The sequence below is a fragment of the Ceratosolen solmsi genome, unplaced genomic scaffold (assembly GCF_000503995.2).
Source record: "Ceratosolen solmsi marchali unplaced genomic scaffold, CerSol_1.0 scaffold13, whole genome shotgun sequence".
Taxonomy (NCBI): Eukaryota; Metazoa; Arthropoda; class Insecta; order Hymenoptera; family Agaonidae; genus Ceratosolen; species Ceratosolen solmsi.
The window spans coordinates 3,419,721-3,443,181 of record NW_011948418.1 but is presented as its reverse complement, the minus strand read 5'-3'; the positions used below and the strand labels follow the sequence as shown (position 1 = coordinate 3,443,181).

The 23,461-nt window shown below is 24.3% G+C and overlaps 2 protein-coding genes across 2 annotated transcripts; one reads left to right on the top strand and one right to left on the bottom strand.

Annotated features, from left to right (window-relative positions):
• The first annotated feature begins 11,554 nt into the window (after positions 1 to 11,554).
• LOC105360121 (chymotrypsin-2-like) lies at positions 11,555 to 13,599 on the top strand. Its single transcript, XM_011496920.1, has 4 exons — positions 11,555 to 11,685; positions 11,836 to 12,185; positions 12,314 to 12,577; positions 13,229 to 13,599. Exons 1-4 carry the CDS (start codon positions 11,640 to 11,642, stop codon positions 13,388 to 13,390), a joined length of 822 nt encoding a protein of 273 aa, XP_011495222.1. The 5' UTR covers positions 11,555 to 11,639; the 3' UTR covers positions 13,391 to 13,599.
• Positions 13,600 to 18,211: 4,612 nt separating this feature from the next.
• CysRS (cysteine--tRNA ligase, cytoplasmic) lies at positions 18,212 to 22,690 on the bottom strand. The gene is made up of 9 exons (XM_011496919.1): positions 22,336 to 22,690; positions 22,023 to 22,205; positions 21,499 to 21,841; positions 21,242 to 21,382; positions 20,674 to 20,884; positions 19,711 to 20,328; positions 19,447 to 19,652; positions 18,638 to 19,021; positions 18,212 to 18,429 (listed from the first exon to the last, which is right to left on the bottom strand). Exons 2-9 carry the CDS (start codon positions 22,199 to 22,201, stop codon positions 18,319 to 18,321), a joined length of 2,193 nt encoding a protein of 730 aa, XP_011495221.1. The 5' UTR covers positions 22,202 to 22,205; positions 22,336 to 22,690; the 3' UTR covers positions 18,212 to 18,318.
• Positions 22,691 to 23,461: the final 771 nt, after the last annotated feature.

Here is a 23,461-nt window from a genome sequence, read left to right as displayed (position 1 = left end):
GATATATATTAATAAAATTATTTTTTAATTAACCTCCTCTTAATATTATACTATTTCATCATTAGATTAAAAAAATATAGTAATCTTAATGCCAATGTGCATTATTTTTATTTTTAACGAATAAGTTCTTATAACAAAGCATATATAATCGTTTAGTACCTGATCACGTATTTATATTTTTTTAATAATATGCAAATAATTCTTATTTTAGAATCTATTAACTATTTATGTTTAATATGTAATAATAATATTATTTATTAAATACATTAACAATTTTCTATTTTATATAATATGAAATGGAAGATAAAATACCCAAATTAATTCATCTTAATTATTAATTAATTATTTATATTAATTTACTTAAAAATTAATTTTATAAAAATTCTTTATATTTTGATAAATATATATTCAATGCAATATTCATTGAATGGTCAAAATGATGTAGCTCTAGCCAATTTTCATCAATTTAATTTAATAATTATTAAAAATATTACATATTATTAATATAATAATTATATTTATATGGTTTTATTTTTGACTGATTTATTATTATATATTGAATTAATATTTAATATTTTTGTTGTTACCATATACAATATGGTATTATACTAATTATTATACGATTATTATTATTGTTATTATACTATTATTATACGATTATTATTATTATTATTATTATACTATTAATATACTATTATAATATTATACCATATTACAATAATATGGTACAATACCATACCAATAATTATATTTATATAAAATTTTTATAAATCAATATGTATTGCAATGCAATATAAGTTAAAAATTGTGTTTCATATTATTTATTAAATGTAAAAGTATGTTATAAAATATTAATAAATAATAAATAATATAAAATATAATCATAAATTAAAATTTTATTTTAAATTTTCAGCAGTTTATTTTACATTTTCTTCTATTTTGAATATATATATATATATATATATATATATACATATGTGTGTGTATGTGTAAGTGTGATTTTTAATGAAATTAATTTATAATTGAAATCTTAAATGTTCTCTTATCAAATTTAGATATATATATATATAAAAATTATGATATATTATATTTTTATTATAATAAATAATAGTTTAGATTTAATTACTTATCCTTCTAGGGAAGAATTTAAGATTTATACAATTAACTCTTTCAAACGTGTCTATCTTTATTTTATCATATTATTTGAAACAAATAACAAAATTGAATCCTTCCTTGATTGCTTTTTTCTTGGCTCTTTTTATTACAGGGAATTTATATTAAAAAAAAAACACTACAGATGTATAAATTGTTAGTGTAAATTAATTATTATTTCTATACAGAAGCAAACAATGAAAAATAATAAATAAAAATTGATATAATTAAATGCCCATACATTTAAATAATCAAATCTTGTAAATGAAAAATATACGACGTATGTATAATTTAAGATATATATGTATATTGAACACTTTATATATTTTTGCATTCACAAAATTTTGATTTTTCGCATAATTATATATTGCTGAGTATATGTAATAGTAGTAGATAAAATAAATTATTTTGTTTAGAAAGCACTTTACTTATCCGTTAAAATGACTAATGATACTTGTACCTTACGATATTTATAATTTAGTGCTTTTAATCAGTGTTTTCATAAGATTAATAATTATAATCTGACATAGTCAAGAAATATACAATTAGATTTATTAATTTATATGAATAACTGTATTGATTTAACTCCTGAAATATACATAATAATATTTTTAAAAAACATATACTTTTCCAATTTTTAAATATCAATGTTATATATATATATATATATATATATATATTATTATATGAATTATTTTAATAAAACAACTATAATATATTTAAATCTGTAAATATTGAATTTGGCATACCAAATAATAATTACAAATAATATATAATTTTAATTATATATAATAAATTATAATTTATAATTTTTCTAATATAGTAACTATACTATTATATACAATATTTTATACTTATTTTTTATATATTTGAAAATAATATTTATATCAATTTAAATATATGTAATAAAAATATATATATTATAATAATATAATAATAATGAAGGCAACGCTCCTGCAGATTTTTATCGTAAGAAAGGAGAATGTATTACTTGATTATCAAGAGTTTATTAAAAAGTTACACATAAGAAATCAAATTAATCTTCTGCTCATCTGAAATATAACTACTTTTATTAATAATAATTCATAAATTGTTACTAAATTATTTAATATCATTGCATTTAAAGAAATTTACATCTACATACAATTTATATAAATTGCCGTTTTAGTAGCTTATAAAATTAATATAAATAAATTATTAAATTCCATTTAATTAGAAAATGATGAAATAGCTAAATCGTTGGTGAATAGCTGATTAAAACATTGGAAACACGGATTAATTAATTATAACGTAGCACATGTAGCTTATTAGTTGGTTTATATAATATGTTTTTTATGTACACTTGTCAAGGTACTTCTTTTTTCTAATGGCTCATTTATCTGTGTTCATAGAAATATCAAAAATCTATTTATATTTAAAATGTTTATATTTACTTTGTAATTTCCACTTACGAACATGCATAAGAATTCGGATAATAATGTATCATATTAACGTTATTTAATATTGAAATATATTGATAATGATTCTTTTAGACCATAAATTTAACACTTATTTTATTATTTACCATATATTTCGGTTTGAATAAACATATTAAATTATACTGGCAAGTAAATTACTCTACGTATGATTGTATATGAACACCATACACGAAGAGATCATTTTAGTTTAATGAAATCTATTATATGAAGTTTTTATAAAATAATTGCAGTTAAACGCGCAATTTTTAATATATTTTTAGATAACAAATTATAAATAATTAAAACAGATAGTTAATACGTCTAATATATTCAATGCATAGACGACAAAGTTGAACAATATTAAAACATATTTATTTTCAATAATAAATACAACAATAACTTATTCATTTAGTGAAAAAATCGCAGTATTTATTGAACTATCTATCTAATGTAATATATTAAATATTTTACCTAATATGTGTTGGTTATATTGCTTAAGTTTAAGAAAGGATGTTTACAATTTTTATCAAATAAGTTTCTTTAATAAGCCGTTAGTAAGGATAGTAATTATTTAGTAAAATATTATCGGCAAGATAATACTAATAAAATTAGGAAATAAATATTTAAATGAGTAAGTTTATTAATTAATATAAATTATTAATATTGCGGACAAGTACAATTTTTACTTTTAAAAATATCTTTAATTTGAAAGTACGCGCTTAATCCTGCTTTTAGCGTCAATTGCAAAAGTACAATAGGCATGTTTATATATATATATATATATATATATATACATATATCAGATATTTTACAGTAGTCTTAGTTTGTAGATGAATTTATGCGTTCATGCGCACTCCATTTCATACAGGCGTTGCAGAAATCAGTAGAATGTACACACAGTGACATACTTTGTGTCAAATAAATCGATTTTCTGTACAAAATAGGAGAGGTAATAAGCATTGCGAAAGTACGCATGGTTTCACATAATTTTATAAATTCACCATATTGCCCTCACCCATTCAATTTAGATGAATATTAATAAATGGAATGAATTTATTATTATTAGACAATATATTGGACGATAATTAATATAACGGTGATTTGAAATAAAAATTTTAATATTATCTGATTAATAAATAAAAGATAATACAATTTGAAAATTCAAATCCTTCGACAAATAATCAGAAAATATTATTACAATGCTGTAAATAAAAAGCTTATATATTCGAAGTAAAATTTCAATTATCGTGTAATTATTAACATTAAAATTACAATTAAATTTAAACAAGTTTGTTTATCAATTTTTGAATCATAATATAATGAATTTTATATAGATTTTAGTATTGCAGTCTTTCATAAAAATAGTGATAGTAGCGGTAAGAAAAAAGTATTTGTTATTTAATGGCTTACAAACATTTAACTCTAATATATTTGCATTGATGTTTTATATACCGATTTTTATTAAAAAATATAGCAATAAAAATACTAGTAATAAAAATAAAATAATAAAAGATCGTCATATCGGATTGTTTAAAAACTGTTAAATAATTAAGAAAAATAGAAAATAATGATTAGATGTCAATAGAGTGTTTTTAATTTCTTTTAATTAGGCTAATTTATATTTCATTTTAATGGAATTTTCAAAGTTATAACATTCAATAATGTAGGAGTACATATTAAATACATAATAATATATATTTAAAATATATTTATTTTATTTGTAATACAAAACCAGTTAAATATGTAAATGGGTTCATTTGTTTTAACACTCGGATACTTGAAATATTTATTTATATAATAAGGCTCGTTGTGACAAGCCTCTCTTTTTCTCTCTTTCTCTCTCTCTCTCTCTCTCTCTCTCTCTCTAGTAATAGTGGCATTCTCCTTGACTATTTAGTTTTATACAAATATTATATTATCTAAACTATATACAAAATCTGTAATTATTAGACGATGAAGCTGATATTTTAATTTAAAGTTAATATATATTGAATATGATTTACATTTATCTCTATATATTTATAAATGAAAACAATGTTATGTATTGTAATTATGCCAAAATTATTGATTTTAATTATATATCTTAAAGATGTTACAAATTTTCTAATCTTTTTATCTTTTACCTTTTAAATTAGTTTTCGTATTGGACAATATATTCTCTCTCTCTGTCTCTGTCTCTCTTACTCTTATCATCTGTTATCATGTCTCTCTGGTCATTTTGCTTATTTTCAATTTTTTTTTTATTAAAAACTTATCTAAATATTGATATTCTATTTAATGAAATATTTTATCGTATATTTCTATGTTATGTAATTTGTTATCTTTCAAGTATTTGATAATAATTTGGATTGTAGTACATAAATTGATGGTACATAAATATTACATAAATTTTAGAATCAACGTCATAATGGTATCTATTTTAGTCTGTTAAAAGTTGAAGGAATATCTTAAATATTTTAATAAAATAAAAACATCATTGATGCTGAATGAGTGTCCACACAATTCATATGCTAATATAATTTCTGATGTATAGCTTATCTTTATCGAAAATTAAAATTTATAATTATCATTGTCAAAAAAGTTAGTTTTTTGATGTTTATGAGAAATTTATATTAATAATGACAATGATTTATTTTAATGTCACTGGAGATATCAAAGGCAAACATTATTAACAATGCAATAAGACGTTTAATTAAGTAAATTAATTCCACAGATTTCACATCAATCTTGGGAAAAATAATATTTCCTCCCGATGAATCATCCAAGCAACAACTCCAATTCTGACGTATTTTAAAAGTCCCTCGTGCGATTATAAGAAAAAAGTAATTACATTAAAACTTCTGGAAAGAGATTATTCCTTCTCATCTAATATCCATCCCTTGCTTCTATTCGTATTGTGCCATTGCTCGAACGTTTAAAAGTGAGAAAGCGCGTGCGTTTCTCGCGATATTTGATAAAGAAGGGAGAAAAAAAGAGAGGAAACGTGTGCGAGCGAATTAGAGATAGGTAGGTAGAGAGAGAGAGAGAGAGAGAGAGAGAGAGAGAGAGAGAGAGACAGAGAGACAGAGACAGAAAGCTATTCTAAAAAAAAAAGACGAGGGTGGCAACGACCACCCCAGTGTCATGCAGAATCTGCACCCCTACGTAAAAAAAACAAGAAAGAAAAGGAGAGTGAAGCCGTAACGATTTTTTTTTTAGACTCTCCCCGCGGCCCTGGATCATAACGTTGGCTCTCTTTTTCTCTCCCACGCACATTCATGTATTTTCACTGTCTTCTTTCTCGATATGTGCACAGAGAATCATCAACGCATATTTAATCCCTTTTGGCGTGAGCCATTGTAGCACTAATTGCATTTTTAAGCGAAATAACCTCGACGCGTATACTTTCATAACATATTATAGATCAAAACAATGGCTGATTTTATGTTCAGTTTTCTCATTTCATTAAGAACGAGAACTTATAAATTTATGTTTGGTAATTTGATTAATATCATTAGAGATTGAGATAGGTTGTTTATATTGTAGTTGTTGTTGTAACAGTAATAAAGATACCTAATAACGAATAGTTTATTTTAGTTTCAGTTATGAAAAAAGCTTAGTTAATATTCGTAAATTAATTTGACTAGAAAAATCTCAGAGAATGTCTATATCCCGTATTATCATACGAATATATTGTTGTTTGCACATAGTTACATTGCACTTATGTACTTACAATAAGAAATTCGATTAACAGCGCGAATTTATGGCATTCACGTAGAGGCAGATCAATCAAATACCCTGCTAAACCTTAAGAACCTAAAGACTACTGGTGAAATAAGTCCATGGCTTCATCAAAATTCAACTATATATATTTATGTATTCCCTGTTCTTATTCTCTTATTCGACACAGGGCCTAATTTCCAAGTCCCCGACCTCTTTCAAAAAAAAAAAGAATTTAAATCAGCGCGACAGAGATAGGATGAATCATAGAACAACAGAAGGAAAAATCGAGGAAGAGACAATTTTTAAGACAGTCGTTACGGAGAAATTATTCATTGGCTACGCGTGAGCTTGGCGCTTGCAAAGCATTCCGCCTTCGCATTTTTTTAATTTCGATTACAAAGCCTAAAGCTTCTCTAAGCTTCTACATTTTCATTACACCCATATTTTACTGATAGCATCAATAAGATTATTCTATTCTTATTTTAGATGTAGTAATAGAAATTAAATGGACAAAGATGTAAATTAGCCATTTACATTATAAATTAAATTAATTGCTTTGTTTTAATGTCTTACATATTTAATGAAAAATCTCTATAGACTTTTATTAGCTTGACATTATTCGGCGTAAATGATTATTTTTATTGCATTATACTCTTGCTTTACAACATTTACGATATGTTATCACATATTCTTGAGAGAAAATAAATTAAATATATAGTGAGTTTAATTCTATTTAACATTAGAGTTTTTCTTTTTTTTTTTTTTTTTTTTTTTTTTTTTTACAATAAAAATAAACATAAATATAATAATAAATAACAACAATAGTAACGAAAATAATAATATTATGATTATCTGTGCATAAAATCATGCACAATTTAGGAAAAATTATAAGGGAGGGCTATGATCAAACAATTAATTTATTGATCTACAGTTCCTATTAATGTCAACCGAACATGCAATAGTACCATGTTCAGTATACAGGAGCACTATTAGTAAGAAAGCACTATTTCAAAAACCTGTTTCATTCATTGAAAAGATATTCACTTGCGCTATGTTAAATGGAAAAAACGGATGGATGCCACTTGTAGAAAAATAAGAGCCTTATAAAAAATCTTATAAAATAATTAAAAAAACACAGCCTATAATGGAAATGTGGAATGAGATCGACGGTTGCTTACAGCACGTTTTCACATTACCATTATATTTAGGGAAAATGAAAACTGCATCATTACCATTGAGCAAAAACATTCTTATAATTTATTTATGTTTCGCTTTGAACAATAAATTAGAAGCTCCAACGAAAAATGCATTCTATGTACAACACACCCCCCCCCTCCCGCGTGCACGAACACACACACGCACACACACAAACGCATAATGACCAAAAAAATAGTTCACCTGAAAAACCTTTTCCTTTCTCTTGAATAGAAGGGAAATAAGAATATTTTTAACAGTACGACACACACTGATGCTAAAGCAAAATAAAATTGAGAAGGGCTTTTGAAACACAAAGTACTTAATTTTTGTCTTGTTATTTATATTTTTTTGTTGATTAATAAAATTAATGATTAAGTAAAACGGAGTATTTTTTGTTTCTCAAAAAAGAATACTATTTTCAATTTATACATAACAATTGTTATTGCAGATGTTTTATAACAAATTGAAAATAATGATAAAATATTATATTACTTTATTTAACAACATGAATATAAAGTATATAAATATGGTTAATTAATGATGTAAAACTTGAATGCCTTATCAATTAAATCAAGTGTAACAATAATTTTTAATATCTATTGAAAATGAAATCGGCAATAAATTTTATTATTCATCCTTGTCGCCTTATCTACTAATTTAGAAAATTATGATTTCTTTCATGAATTATTTTATTTAAAAGTTCAAAAGTGCTACATTCATTTATTTAAAGATTTGTAACTATACAAAATTTTCATTATTATATTTTAAATTTCTTTTTCCCTAAATAATTACGTGCTATATGATTTAATAATCGTATGTTAATTATTTATTTAAGAATTACATTTGAACATCTGTTTCTATGATTCAGTTTTAAAACTCTCATTATATACACAGTTAAAGCATTGTTGTCCATTTATTAAAATGAAAGTATATCACAATTTATGTTCTAATAATCGCTACACTAAGTTTTATTATATATATATATATATATAAACTGAATTTATTAAAAAATTTTATATATTATATCCATATATTATATTATACATTATATATGTATATATTTAAAATTATTCGTATATTGTAATATATTAAAAATAATTTATTAGAATAAGTTTTACTTTTTATTAAATGAGTAAAGAATTGATCGTCTTAAACAGTTAATAGATTTGGTAAAATTAGTATTTAGAAAAAGTATAAAAATGTTTAAATACACCTTGCAAGAATCGATTTTTTTTCGTCATAATGTTCTTAAGCAAACAAATATTATCATTAAGTGACCATCAATTTCATCCAGTATTTTTAACAGGGAAATGAAAAAAAGAATGAAAATCTATCCGAGTCCTTCAGGATATGAGCAAGATATGTGCGAACTCTTTTTTTTTTGGAAGAAGACATGACGGGGTGGGGTGGGTGGAGGGGGGGGGGGGGGGGGGGGGGGGGAGCTGATGGTTGCAGCGAAAGGATTCTCGTACCCCAGATGCTTTTTTCTCCTCAACGGTGGCCACACACGCGAGACATCTGAGGGTGGCTGTGCTATACTGTGTAAGGGGTTAAAAAAAATCATTGGGGTGATACTGCAAGAGTGAGTCAACGCTCTGGGGTGGTCTTTTCCCCACCGGTTCTCTCTCTCTCTCTCTCTCTCTCTCTCTCTATACATACCTGCGGCTCTCTCTCTCTCTCTCTCTCTCGCTCTCTATACATATATATATATATATATATATATATATATATATATTTCTTACTCTTTTATCCACAGGGATTTGAGCGCCAGTCTTCGTCTAGTGATGCGCTCTTTTACCCATCCAACCCCCTGACTCCTCGCGTTTCTCAAACGCAACCCCACTATACTTTACGAGTATAAGAATTCTCTTTCGTAAGTTACACCTCATGGCTTTTTAATTTATTGGAACTTTTCTACATGAAATGCTTTTTTCGTTTGCGCTCTTCTGTAATAAGTAAAATGATTAAGAATGACTAATGTAATAATTTGCCGTCATTAACCTGTGCAGTGTTAATTAACATTTCCCAATATTGTAATTTTAAGACGCTTTTTTTTTTATTAGATTAATATTTATATTATATTATTATAAAATACTTTATATTATAAATATATATATATATATATATATATATATATATATATATATATAAAGATACTTTATAATTTTTAGAGAAACTAATATATTATACTTACATTTGGAAGTTTACGCCATTTTCATATTTTTGAAAAATTTAATTTTTTCTATTTATAATTAAAAAAAATTAATCAGAAGAAAATCTTAATATAAAAAATTATCGTATTATTATTCAGCATGCACTAGAGAAATATAGGTACTAAAACTTTCATATACGATTTTTCAAAAAATACATTTAAAAATACACAAAGCCAGCTGCAAACAGAATCGGATTTGATCGAACGAACTTCTTTAATTTAATCGATATTTTCACAATTAAATTTTCTAGAGAAGTGCGAATTACTTTTTTATTTATATTAATTGTTTTGTAATTCATTAAGCATTTTTTAATACAATTTATTATAAGAGAAATATCAATAATTTTTGTAACTTATCCATTATTTTATATTTATCTCTACTCTACCAATAAATTGCATACTAACAATGAAAATTTTAACCCCATAATTAAAAAATAATGATTAAAAATTCGAACATTATATATAATATATTTAAAATAGAATATAATTAAAAAAATTTTGCAATTTGAAAAAAGGAACATAAACGAAATCTTATACCTTACAATAGTAATAAAATTTGTATTTATTTTATTACATTTATTAAATTTTTATTAAATTTCATGTTGATTACATCGATATTGTTTTATCAGTTAATACGAGTCTCATTGCCATCTAATCTTTCTATTGCTATGTAAAGCTATTTCTTAATTAAGTAAAAGAGAAAGCTATTATTTCGATACCGGGAAACGCAAAGTTACAGTAAACGAACACACTTTTTACCTTAATAGGTACGTAAAATTGTGTTCTCTTTGATTCTTTTTGAATTGAATATTAGACTCTGTCGTTTAATTTTAAAATCTAAATTTAAATTAAGTATCAAAACTAGTGTATATTAAATAACTTAAAATTTCCATTGAATATTGTAATACCAATACCAATATCGTAAACAAAAAACAATTTTTATAAACTAAAAATGAAGGAATGAATTAAAACGGTAATTTAAATCAATTACTTTACAACGTTATAAGCCTTATTATTATAAAATAATAACAATTACATCTTACGCTTATTGTTAAATATGTAATGGATTTAAATGGGTATATTACGTGGTATGTAACGTAAATATAGGATTTTGTAATATTGTAAATCCTCAAGAGCGAGATGTGCGAAGAGTTAATTTTAGTTCTTAAAAGCTCTCTTCTTTATTGTCTTTCTCATCCTTGGTCGTCTCCTCTTACTTGGCTGGTTAACAAACTTGTTCCCAAGTTTTCGACTGTCCGTCTGTCTTCCCCCTACCAAATCCACTTTTCGTCCAACGCAATTCGTTATCTTACGCCTTTCTAATCCTAATCTAACCGCTATTATTTGTAATATTATAATGGATAACAAAGATAAATAATAAAATAATTAAATAAAAATTTCCCTTTATAGTTTAACCTTGCCATTTATTTATACAAAATTTTTGCTAATTAAATATAACTAACAATATTCATTTAAATTTAGTATTTTACAAGTATAATACTATATAAAGAAATAATTACATTATAATTATTTTAATTATTTCATTCCATTTTTTAAATATAATTAATTGCGTAACCTCTTGATAATTCCATATTACGTCAATTAAAATTTTGAATAATAATGGTATTACTGCGTCGTATTTGCTGTTAACGAAGATAATGATAAATTAAACCTACCATTATTTATTATATAAGTTAATACAGTGTTTATTATTTCTTATATAAATCTTAAGCAAATTATAGGTAGAAGGTCTAAATAAAATAATAAGATTTTAAATCTTTAAATCATACGAAGTGTGTTAGAAGTAAATTTTCAATTTTTCAATGTATTGAAATCAATAGAGTATAAATATTTCCTTGACTATTTATAATTATTGATATTTTTTTATTAATTACAATTTATCTGTTTGTACAGTCGATATGCTGCTTAAAATTCAGCTCTCTCTTGCTCAAATCCTAATATTTTGTAAGTAATAAAAAAAAGAAAAAAAAAAAAAAAAAAAAAAAAAAAAAAAAAAAAAAGAAGCAAAAGGATAGCGTGTAAAATATAAAATAAATAATTTCAGGTATTTCAATGTGATTATATTTTCATTAAATTGGAAATCTTATTCGTTAGGTCATATATATGGATTCGCAAACGCCAAACCAATGGTCGGACAAGATATTTCAAATATAACCGAGGGATACCTTACTCTTGTCGTATCGCTTAGGAAAATTAATCCTGGAAATGTTGAGGTGGAGAAGGATCACTTATCTTCAGGGGTACTTGTCTCAAGACAAGATGTTTTAACTACTTCCCATATTATGGAATCTATTCCAGCAAATGGATTTGAAGTAGTCATTGGTTCATATGATTTGAGAAGTGGTACAAGATACTTTCCATTTTGGTGGATAACTTTCGATGAGTGGGCTACAATTTATAGTGTGCCCGTTGAAACTCAGTTGAACGACATTGCTATAGTTAGAGTAAATCACGTTTTATAAGTAATTTTATTATATCACGAAAGTCATGTAATCAATTTTATGTGCCTTATTTAAATAATCAATGTATAAAATTGCAATGTGTTCATAAAGCTAACTATAATTATCGTTAGTTACTTAGACCAGTACCGAATGAAATTATACCAGCAACTATATCACCATTGCCAGTTGAAAATTTATATTGGGCAAATGTTCTCATAGCAGCATGGGGCAAAGTAGAAGATGGCAACTATTCTAGATTTTTAAGATCAACTATATTAACAGTTATTACGAATGACTTTTGTGCGCTTAAAATAAAAGTAGTCCGTGGATTCGACGTTCTAGTTCCTAAAAACATCATTTGTAGCATTAGAATTCCATATGCAATAATGACTGCCGTAAGTACTGAATTATTCATAAAATATATAAAATAATAAAGAGAATCATCGAAAATGATTATAAACATTTGATTATCGGTATTGAGCATTCGAAACAGTTTTAATCAAACCGTATTCAAGATAATATAACATAATATTACTTGGCAAAGGAAGTTAACGAATGTTAATTAATACCATTTGATGTTTTAAAATAGTCGTAGGATTGGGTGTGTACGCAACGGGAATACACATGCGCGCCTCTTGAAAGCGGTGACAACAAGTTTATGAAAAATCCTCTCTAATATTCTAACATATAAAAAAGGATGAATTTATAATTCATAAGAAGTGCGCCGAAGTCGGTACACAGAGACGTGCATATATCATCTTCCGTATCTTGTTACATTTGAAATCTTTATGTGATAAACTCTATATTCATGCGATAATTTCGTCGTATTTATGCCGTTGATAATAACCATAAGATATTAATAAGACAATGTAATGGTATGGGAAATTTTTTATATATAATCCCTTTTGTTTATTAATATTATTCTCAATAATTATTTTAACGAAAGCGTGATTCATTTAATGATTTATGTTTCAAACATTTTTAAATAAATTTTTTTTATCTCAATTTTTCACTATTAACGAGTGTATTTGCATTATCTTTTTTAGGGCGATAGTGGCGGCCCGATATTTTTTAATGGAAAACTTGTGGCAATTCATAAAGCAACGTGTCTTTATCCGAATGAATTTATTAATCCAAATAAAATAAATATGCATATGTCTCTACATTTTTATAGAAATTTTATATCAAATGTTATAAATTTTCTTTAAATGAGGTATTAAACTATAATTAGTCAGTATTTCTAAATGAATTCTATCAACTTTTCATTTAGCTGTCAAATAAAAGTTGGAGTTATAGATTCAATAAGTCTTAATTAAATTGTATACAATTTTTTAGTTAAATGTTATTAAAAAATTATGATATCGTTAGAAAATCTATTCAACAATCTGAAAAATACTTATTTCCATCATAATATAAAACACACGTCTGATCAAACAGTGTATTGTAAAAGCAAAAAGTCATATATTGTTATAAAAGTGATTGATTTAACATAAGTATTCAAAAGTTATCTATATTATAATACAAAGATATTTTTATTATATAAGTTTGAAAAATATTTGTAGTTTAATTTCATAAAACTCATATATAATTTGTATCAATAATGAGAATTATTACACACATCTGAATCTATGAAAAAAAAAACTTAATATTAATAATATTAATATTAATATTTCAATGATATTTTTTGTACAAATTTTTATATACAAAAGAATTATATTTTATTAAAAATTGAAGCAATAAAATGTCGACGTTGTTTATTGGTCGATGTACATTCAATAAATGTAAATAAAGTACGATTTTATCTTATTTTATCTTATAAAATTTTTTTTCTGTCGCGTATTACAATATTATCTTAAAATTAACATAATAAATTGGTGATTTTACAAAATTAATTCATGTATAAGTAATTTATATGCAACAGTTATAACATTATTGTTGTACCTTTAGCAATAACCATCAGCAATAATCGATATAATTAATACATAAAAAATTGCATATTCAAAGTTTTTAAAACATCTATATTAATAATTTTATTGAGTACAACTTGTATTTTTTATTCAAATAAAACTCTATGGAATGCTATAAAATTGAGTTAAAAAATTGAATTTATGAACAATTTAAGTGTTTTAAAAACGTATTAAGGAAGTATTATTATGAATTTTAATAATAATAATGGAGTATTTGTATATTTCATTCAAGACTAATAACCAAATAGTAATTTAAAATTTATAAAATCTAATATATGTAAAATAGTATGAATGTATTTTCAAATAAAAAAGCAATATATTGTTTCAATATTTTTTAACTATATTTTTAATTCTGAAATTAATAAAAACCACAATCAATTGTATCTTGTTACTTACTAGACCACTAATTTAATATGTACTATTTTTTAAAATACCACTTTATAACAAACAAATTTTATTAATAAGTGAGACATATAATAAGGTAAGATATATAATAATTAGTCTTATATATAATAATTATAAATAATATAATAATAAGTATATAATAATAATAGTCTTTTACATTTTTACTCGATATACGTTCTTTCTTCATTATAACAAATAAACCTCGTACAAAAAAAAAAAAAAAAAAAAAAAAAAAAAAAAAAAAACGACAGATAAGTAATATACCAAGCGATAAAAATAAATAGGAACATTTATTAGAGAATAAGGCAAATAGGATGAACAAATACATATATATAAAATGCATACGTACTTTATAATAGTTTTCAAAAAGGGAAACTAGATTAAAAGAGATAGATAGAGAGTAGAGTAAGGTAGAGTAGAGAAACTACAGATTTTTTTTTCAAGTAAAAAGTACATGAAATTAATTATATTTGTTCTTTTAAGCGAATTATATAAATTTTTATTAAAAACCAGCCCTTTTGATATTTGTTTCGTATATTAATTCTTATTATAATTATATGCCACAACAAATTCTCTCTTCTTCTAAAAGTTAGTAATTATTTTAATTTTAACATACTATGATCAATACGTATGAATAAATCCTCCCAAAGCTTTTAATGTTTAACTGATTATCTGTAGATTTCCATTTGTAATATTAAATTTATTCATATTAATTATTAATTAAAATAATTTAAAGCATTTGATTTACTTACACTAAATGAATATATTATTTATAATATTGTATTAAAGGAATGTTCATATATCTTGATCAAATAATATAATGTTTCTTTAATATAAGTAATTCAAATATTATGTGCATTAGTTTGCGAAATATGTCAAAAAATTTTGAAATATAAAAATTAATGGAATAAATTTAACGCGTATATACACAGTAAAATTTTATTTAAAAGTAAAAATATGTTTTCTAACATACTTTAAAATATTATAAAAAGCTAATATTATCTATATAACTTAACAGTAATCATCTCACCTGTATAAATAGTTTTAATAAAAAAATATTTAAAATCTCACAATTAAAGAATGAAAATATATGTAAATTTATTAGCATATTTTACAAATATTCTTATATAATAATTGATTATTTTATTAGATAATTAATGTATTATAATAAAGAAATTATAATTCAAATACTAATTTCAAATATAATTCAGTGCTTGAATTTTTTATAATTCATAGATTTAAGAAATAATTATATAATTAACCCAATAAAAAGTTACTTAAGAGAATTTCATTATTTAGAAGTCAGTTATTACGAATGGATTATTTTTACTGCAATAGATTACTAATATATTCAAAAATATATTTTAATTATAAATTTAATATATAAAATTCAAGTGTTCTTACAAATACAAATTCAAGAGCCGGGAAGTATAAAGTAGAAAGAAACTTTAATTACAAATAAAAATAGAAAAAATATATATAAATTATGTTTTTGATGAAATATTGGAATTACATTATTGCGTAAAAAAATTGTCTATAAAAAATTATTGAATTAATAGACAATATATAATGTTCTTATAATATGTATGTTATTACATATTCATAATTAAAAATTAATTTTAAATTATTAAGATGTCTTAGGCTTTGGGATATTAAAAAAAAAAAAATTAATAAATAAGTTTAAATTTCGTGTTCCTAACTAAAATGGATATTGGATTGTTTTGTGTAATTTATAATAAGAGACAAAATATGTTATTCAACACAATTGACGTTATGTATTATGTAGGCCATTGAATACACTTTAAGATTAAAAAAATTCTGGAATGACATTATGTATGAAGTGAACATCTATGTATTTTTTAAGAATTGTTGAACAACTAAGCAGCTCTTTATTCACAAAATGTAAATAATGATAAAGATAATATTTTTATCATTAATATATATGCATGCTTATATTTGTTTATTTAAAAGCTTAGATAGATATTTTTTACTGATTTAAACAGTAGTTATTCTTTATATGCCTTTTTGTTTAAATTTGTACGTTAGTAAAAATATTTTTTGATAATAACTATCTTCTTATTATATATTCCTGAAAATAGGATTACGTATTATGATAGACTTAAAAAATATTCTTTGCCTAAATTTAATAGTTATAAGTCTACCAATAGTAACTTTTTTCATTTATAATGAATAATACGTTTGCATTTTATTTCTAAAATAAAGTTATTAATTGGCTAATAATTAAATATCGTGAATATTTAAAAAAAAAAAAAAAAAAAAAAAAAAAAAGAACGTCATATTTTAATTAAAATATCGTATTTTATTAAACAATTTATTTATATCTAATTATTGCATATATAATTAATTTATGATAAATTTTTAACATATGTAAATTTATTATTATACGTCATTCTATTAAAAAAATATTCTTTGCTCAAGAATTACTAATATTTAGATTGTACAATAATATATTCAATATATCATTGTAAATTATACAAAAGTACCGCGATATTTTCCAGATAACGAAAAATGAACGTATTTATTTAATTCTATATTAATTAGTATTGATACAATATAATGATAATAATAATAATAATTATTATTATTGATATAAAATATCAAGCGTATGAAAATATTAATAATAAAACGATATAATGTTTTAATAAAAAAAAAAAAAAAAAAAAAAAACAAACAAACAAAAAAATAACAGTCTGGTATTTCGTTTATTAGTTATAATAAAAGTTGTTAAATTCAATTATACGACTTCCGGCAATGAAAAATCCGAAAAAAAAACATCGAAACGACTCTTTTAAATGGAAAATCCTTTCGATAATCGCACATATTAAAGCAATTTTTTTTTACCTCATGCTTTGATTAATGAACGGGTCACTTATCGAAAGTTTTAGCGATGCATGAAAAAAGTGTTGACGCATATATGCAACGGACATTGACGGCTTTACAAACCATGCAAAAGACACGATCCATACATATTCATATTCAGGCGGTTATACATCCATTGGCCATTGAATTGCCGTCGACATTGAAATGTCTATACAAGTGCCCAGAGCACCTCACCCGTAAGTTAGACAGAGTTTTCCAACTTTTGAATAAAAATCCTTTATTCGGACGCTGCTGCCTTTACGTTTTAACCATACGATTATTTGTTTGGCAGTTTTAAACTTATTATTTTGATTGTTGCGCATGAGAAAGAAATTTTCGCTCTCGGCTTATCTCAATAATACCTTAGATATATCTTTTTTTTCTTGTAAATTGTTGTAAATATTTTAGAATTTAATTTGAATAATTCTTTCATTTCATGGACTTTTTTGTTGCTTAAAAAAAAAATAAAAAAAAAAAAATAATAATAATAATAACGACAGCAACAACAAAATTGAACAATAGCATATTTAATAAAGAAGAACTATTATTAACAGTTAAATTATTCAAATTATGTGCTGTTGACTATTACTCTACTCACGATTCATTTTGATCTTTAAGATAATACGTATTTGGAGTATATTTACATCTTCGTTAAGACAATTTTCCCATTATATTTTTATAATTATTGCACTTAGTATTAACTTGCGTTAAGAAAGGGGAAAAAAAATTCAAATATACACTTTCATTAAATATTGATTTTTATTTTACATGCATCGATGTTATCTTTAATATTTTATTAAAAATAATATTAAACTTTTACGTTATAAAAATACTTGTTATAATCACTTTGGCAATTAGTCTTTCTAGACAAAAATCTTTTTAGACTAAGAACACGTATGTTTATATTTATTCTCCTGCGCTCTCTGTATTTTTTCTAATTTTTTCAACTGACTTTTAGTAATTTCCTTTCCCGTAGCATCATGTGTAGGTAAACCCTATAATCAAAAGTATTAATTAAAAAAGTAATAAAAGTATTAAGAGTATATTATGAGTTATGATTAATTCATTAATCAAATAATATTGGAAAATTAATTTTCTTCTTGAATGAAATATAAGCATAGGCCTAAGCAAGTGATTTAGTTTTAACTTTAGTGATCAATTTTAACAAGTGGAAATCATTGGCAATATATCCTTCCAACTTACAGATTCGTCAAATTGAGAGTACTTGTCCGTCATGTGCAAAAACATTTCCTTTGGCGGTATTTTCGACTGGGCTTCCTTCTCTTTGGCAGCAGCGGCAGCAGCGGCAGCAGCTGCAATTTTCTTCTCCTTTTCGGCAATTCGCTCGGCCTCTTGACGCTTCTTTATTTCCCGCTCCTTCAAAAGCTCCTCCCTGTCAACGAGTTTTATGCTCCTCGAGCCCATGCCCACGTCCTCTAATCGCACCCCCACGTCCAGGAGCACCTCATCCCGTAGCTTATCGCACTCTCGTAATATGTCCTTGGCGCCGAGTGCTCGTGCATGTTCGCGCACCTTCTCACGAAAGTCCGCAAGGATGTTTAAGTACGGCATTACCGTTTCCTCGACCTCCACCAATGAAATGTGAGTAATTTATTATACATATAGGATTAAGCAATAATTTTGCAATTTGAAATATACGTAAGATTGCGAACATATTGGCTTTATAATGTGGATGGAGTGCAAAATAAATTAAAAATAAATTATACGTAAATAACAATTGAGCTGAATATTTATAAATAATTTTTAGTTTAGATAGCTAATATATATTTTGTAGTATTTAGTATCGATTTCTAGTGTCTGTTTTGTATCTTGAACATTGTCATAACATCTTAGTAAAAGTTATAAGTATTTTTATAAAATTATTTTGTATCCATTTAAAACAGTTATATTATTTGTTAATGTTTCAGCATTACATGCAGCATAAAGTAATTTTGCTGGAACAATATAATATTCTGATATGGATAGTTTAATTCAATAACATAATGTCTTACATTAAGATTTTGATTTTTATCATCGAGCGGGAAGCCAAACGTATCGTGTGAAGAAATAGCTCCAAAAATGGTAAATATTTCTGTTATGTAAATTGCAATGTCCTGAAGCAACGAGCCATTAGGGCTTTCACGATTTTTCATATAAATATTGCAGTTCGTCACTAATTCTCTTATTGTGTCAAGAACTGTCCTCGTATCAATATTATCTGTTACAAAAAACATACTTTAAAATTTTGTATTATTTATCACATTTTAGATACTCACCACATAATGCATTATGAACCTCATCTTTAGTATTGTAAAATTTATTATTTAAATCAATCTCAAAACTATCCCACTTCTCAAAAGTTCCAATAATATTACATTTTGGTTTTCTTAAAATACATTTGACGTTTAGGAAAAATTCATTTAAAAATTTTTCATATTGAACAGCCATGTCCATGGTAGTTTCACTGTAGTCTAACGTATTTTTCCAAGAGTGCAATAAAAATACTAATCTCAACTGCCTGGCAGTGTTTTTTGTGAGAGCTTCCTTAATTGTAATGAAGTTTTTCAATGATTTGGACATTTTACATCCAGAGATAGTCAGATGACCAGCATGGAGAAAATATTTGACCCAGTCATTGTTATCGAAGTAAGCTTCCGCTTGAGCTAATTCATTGTCATGATGAGGAAATTTGAGATCCACTCCACCAGTATGAATATCAACGTTTTCACCACAAATCACTGAAGCCATAACAGAGCATTCGATGTGCCAACCTGGCCTGCCTTTACCCCAAGGTGAATCCCACCAAGGCTCTCCCATTTTTGAACTTTTCCATAGAGCAAAATCAGTTGGCGAACGTTTCTCGGATAACCTTTCATCTGTCACACTTAAGTCACCTATAGACGAAATTTCTTTTTAATAATGAAAAAAATTTTTTAAGACATAGTTTATAATAAGAAATAATAATTTTTCTAACTATTCTAATTTATAATTTAAACATTTCGAAATTTAATGTACATTCGTTATTTTTATTATTTTGTTTATATAGAATTTTTGCATGAATGTATATTTTCAAAATTATAAAGATTTTCTAAATTTCGATATTAATTAATTAATTTGTAATTCTACAAGTAATTTTATGTATATATATATATATATATATATATATATATATATATAATATACATTATGTATGTATATTTAATAGTGCATATATAATTAATTAGATAAAAGTGCAATACCTTCTCCTTCATTTAATGTTGATGTATCACCATAAGCTTCTGGTACTAATTTAGCATAAAAATGATTATCACGTTTATCAAATGCCTTAACATCAAAATATACAGAGCCATTGTTTTCATAAGCTAGATTATTTTCTATAATTTTTTCTATGTACGCAATGATTTCTGGAACGTATTCGCTAACTCTTGTCAGAACATTGGGTCTCAAGACCTGCAGGGAATCATTGTTATAACAAATATATAATTAAATAATAAGACTTGAAACAACGTTGTTTATGGAATTCCAGTTAAAACTAAATTAAAAAATGTTCAATATACATGTAATTAATATATATTTTTTTATAGTTTCATAGAATAGAATTTTTAAATTAATTAATTTCAAAATTTGAAATAAAGTATATAACAAGAAAATTTGGTAATTATATTTTGTAAATGGATTTTGTAAAAGATTTATAATATAATTTTTTTAAGATTTATAGCTAAAACATTAATATTACTTTAATCTATAATTATAATCTATAATATTTTTCATAAATGTTAGTTATTTTTTTAAATATCAATTTCTTACGTTTAATGTATCCATGTCTTTATGAAAATCATTTTCCCAATATTGAGACAGTTTGTTAAATATAGAATGTTCATTAATTGTATCACCTTTCTGTTTATCGAGCCAATCTGAAAGTGGATCTTTCGCTTCTTTTAATAAAATCTACATAGGGAATAAAAAATGTAATTTTTCAAAATTATTTTGATATTTGGTATATACTTTGTAAATATGCTGATATTGCAATTATTTAGATTTCTTTGCATACGTTAAAATATTACCTGTAGCATTGTTTTAACATCTTCTTGATTACTGGATTTGACAGCTGATTCAAGTTTATTAACAGAATTTTCTACTTTACTCACCATATTTTTAAACATATTTTTCTTATCAAGATTTGTGGTGAGTTCTATTTTATCTTTCAAAGTTATCAGAACATCATTGATGTGACTTAATACTTGATCAAGAGGATGATTTTCTTTGATATAATTTTCATAAAGGTGATTTTGTCTAGCACGTTTAATGATTTTATCATCGATATCTGTTACGTTCATAACATATAGTACGTCGTATTTGAAATAATTTGTCAATACTCTTCTCAAAATATCAAATGACATAAAAGACCTGAAATATGATAAAATATTTTAAATAATTAATAAAAATAAAGTCATTATTACAATATTCAAATATATATCACGTAAATTCTCATATTTTAAAATAATAATACTTTTAAAAATTAAGTCAAATGGAATATTGTGCGCATAAAAAAGAATTTTTTGACTTATTAGAATTATAGTAACTTTACCTTGCATGGCCCATATGAGACGCATCGTATACAGTTGGTCCACAGCTGTACCACATAACTCTATTTTTATTTTGTGGAATAAATTCATCCTTTTGACGAGTGAAACTATTGTAAAGTTTTAAACAAGTTCCACTTTTACGTTCTGGTGCGCTCCAGGGAGGCTGTATTCGTTTTGACATTCTGCTGCGCTTATAAAAAAAAAAACATACATTAATGTATAAATGTAAAAAATATAAAATACAAAAGAGTATGTAAATAAAAATACTTCATTAAACTTCATAATGAAGTTTAATTATTGTAAGCAATTGCTCACCTTGCTGGAGTCCTGAGATTTTAAGAGGTTATAAAACTAAATTAATCTATTTAGTGCGATAGAATATATGAAAATACAATAAAATAATACACCATTAAATCATATAATTATTTAATTTTTATATGTCATTTATACAACGTAAAAAATTCACGTAAAAACAGATTTAATAAGTCATATGGCGCCTTCGGTATGTCCATACGTAATCTCACGAATTTACAAACAAGACAAATTAAAAGAGCACAAATGGGCGATGATGACATTAAGTTAGGAAACGTGTGTATCCATTGTCACATGCCCAATGGAAGTGTGAGTCTACTGGATTTTGCAAATCCGTGTAATTCCAACGTGCCAATAATGCATGGGTGCTCCGATAATGGAGAGAAAAATTATAAAATAATTTTCCATTGTTAATTAAAATTAGATTTAAATCATATTTCACGAAAATATTCATTGGTTTTATTCACCTACTTTTATAACTTTTATTCTGTTGTATTTTCTTTAATATTGTACTTTTATATATGCTTTTTAACGCTATACATGATTACTCCTGTAACATTTGCAAAATTGCAGAATTTAAAACACTTCAGCAATTTTGCAAGTACTTAAGTAAAGTTTGTGAATCTTTAAAATAGAAATTGCTATAGATTTAAAAATTTCGATTAGTGTTGCCATTATATAAATTGAATAACAATTAAAAAATTAATTTTCCATTCAGATAGTTATTAATAAATTATTAGAATTTTAATTTATAATCGTCATTTACTATAATAAGTTCCTTATTTATTTTTGTATTCATTTGCTTTCTTAAATATTTTTTTATTTATAAATTTTTTTAACTAACTAATGTGAATAGAAATTGAAATGTTCTCTCAATGTATATACGTACATGCGGAACACAGACGGGCAAATAAAAATTTTTTATTTTAATTTTATATCGTATATTTTATAAATTTAATATAATTTTTTATACTTAACATTTAGCTCTCGACGTGTTCAATGAATTTATAAAATTTATTTTAGTGCATTCTAATATATGATATCGTAAATAATTAATCTTAGTACAACAATTAACTAAAATTAAAATAAAATAGGGGAATAATATTTATTTGTCAAATATATCTCTTGA

Bases quoted from the DNA above. Each gene is read 5' to 3' on its own strand.
- LOC105360121 (XM_011496920.1), top strand. From the start codon at position 11,640: ATGCTGCTTAAAATTCAGCTCTCTCTTGCTCAAATCCTAATATTTT. The intron at 12,186-12,313 runs GTAAATCACGTT...AATTATCGTTAG, and splicing joins ACGACATTGCTATAGTTAGA to TTACTTAGACCAGTACCGAA. The intron at 12,578-13,228 runs GTAAGTACTGAA...TATCTTTTTTAG, and splicing joins CATATGCAATAATGACTGCC to GGCGATAGTGGCGGCCCGAT.
- CysRS (XM_011496919.1), bottom strand. From the start codon at position 22,201: ATGTCAAAACGAATACAGCCTCCCTGGAGCGCACCAGAACGTAAAAGT. The intron at 20,885-21,241 runs GTAAGAAATTGA...GATTCCCTGCAG, and splicing joins AAGACATGGATACATTAAAC to GTCTTGAGACCCAATGTTCT. The intron at 19,653-19,710 runs GTGAGTATCTAA...TTTTTGTAACAG, and splicing joins GGTTCATAATGCATTATGTG to ATAATATTGATACGAGGACA.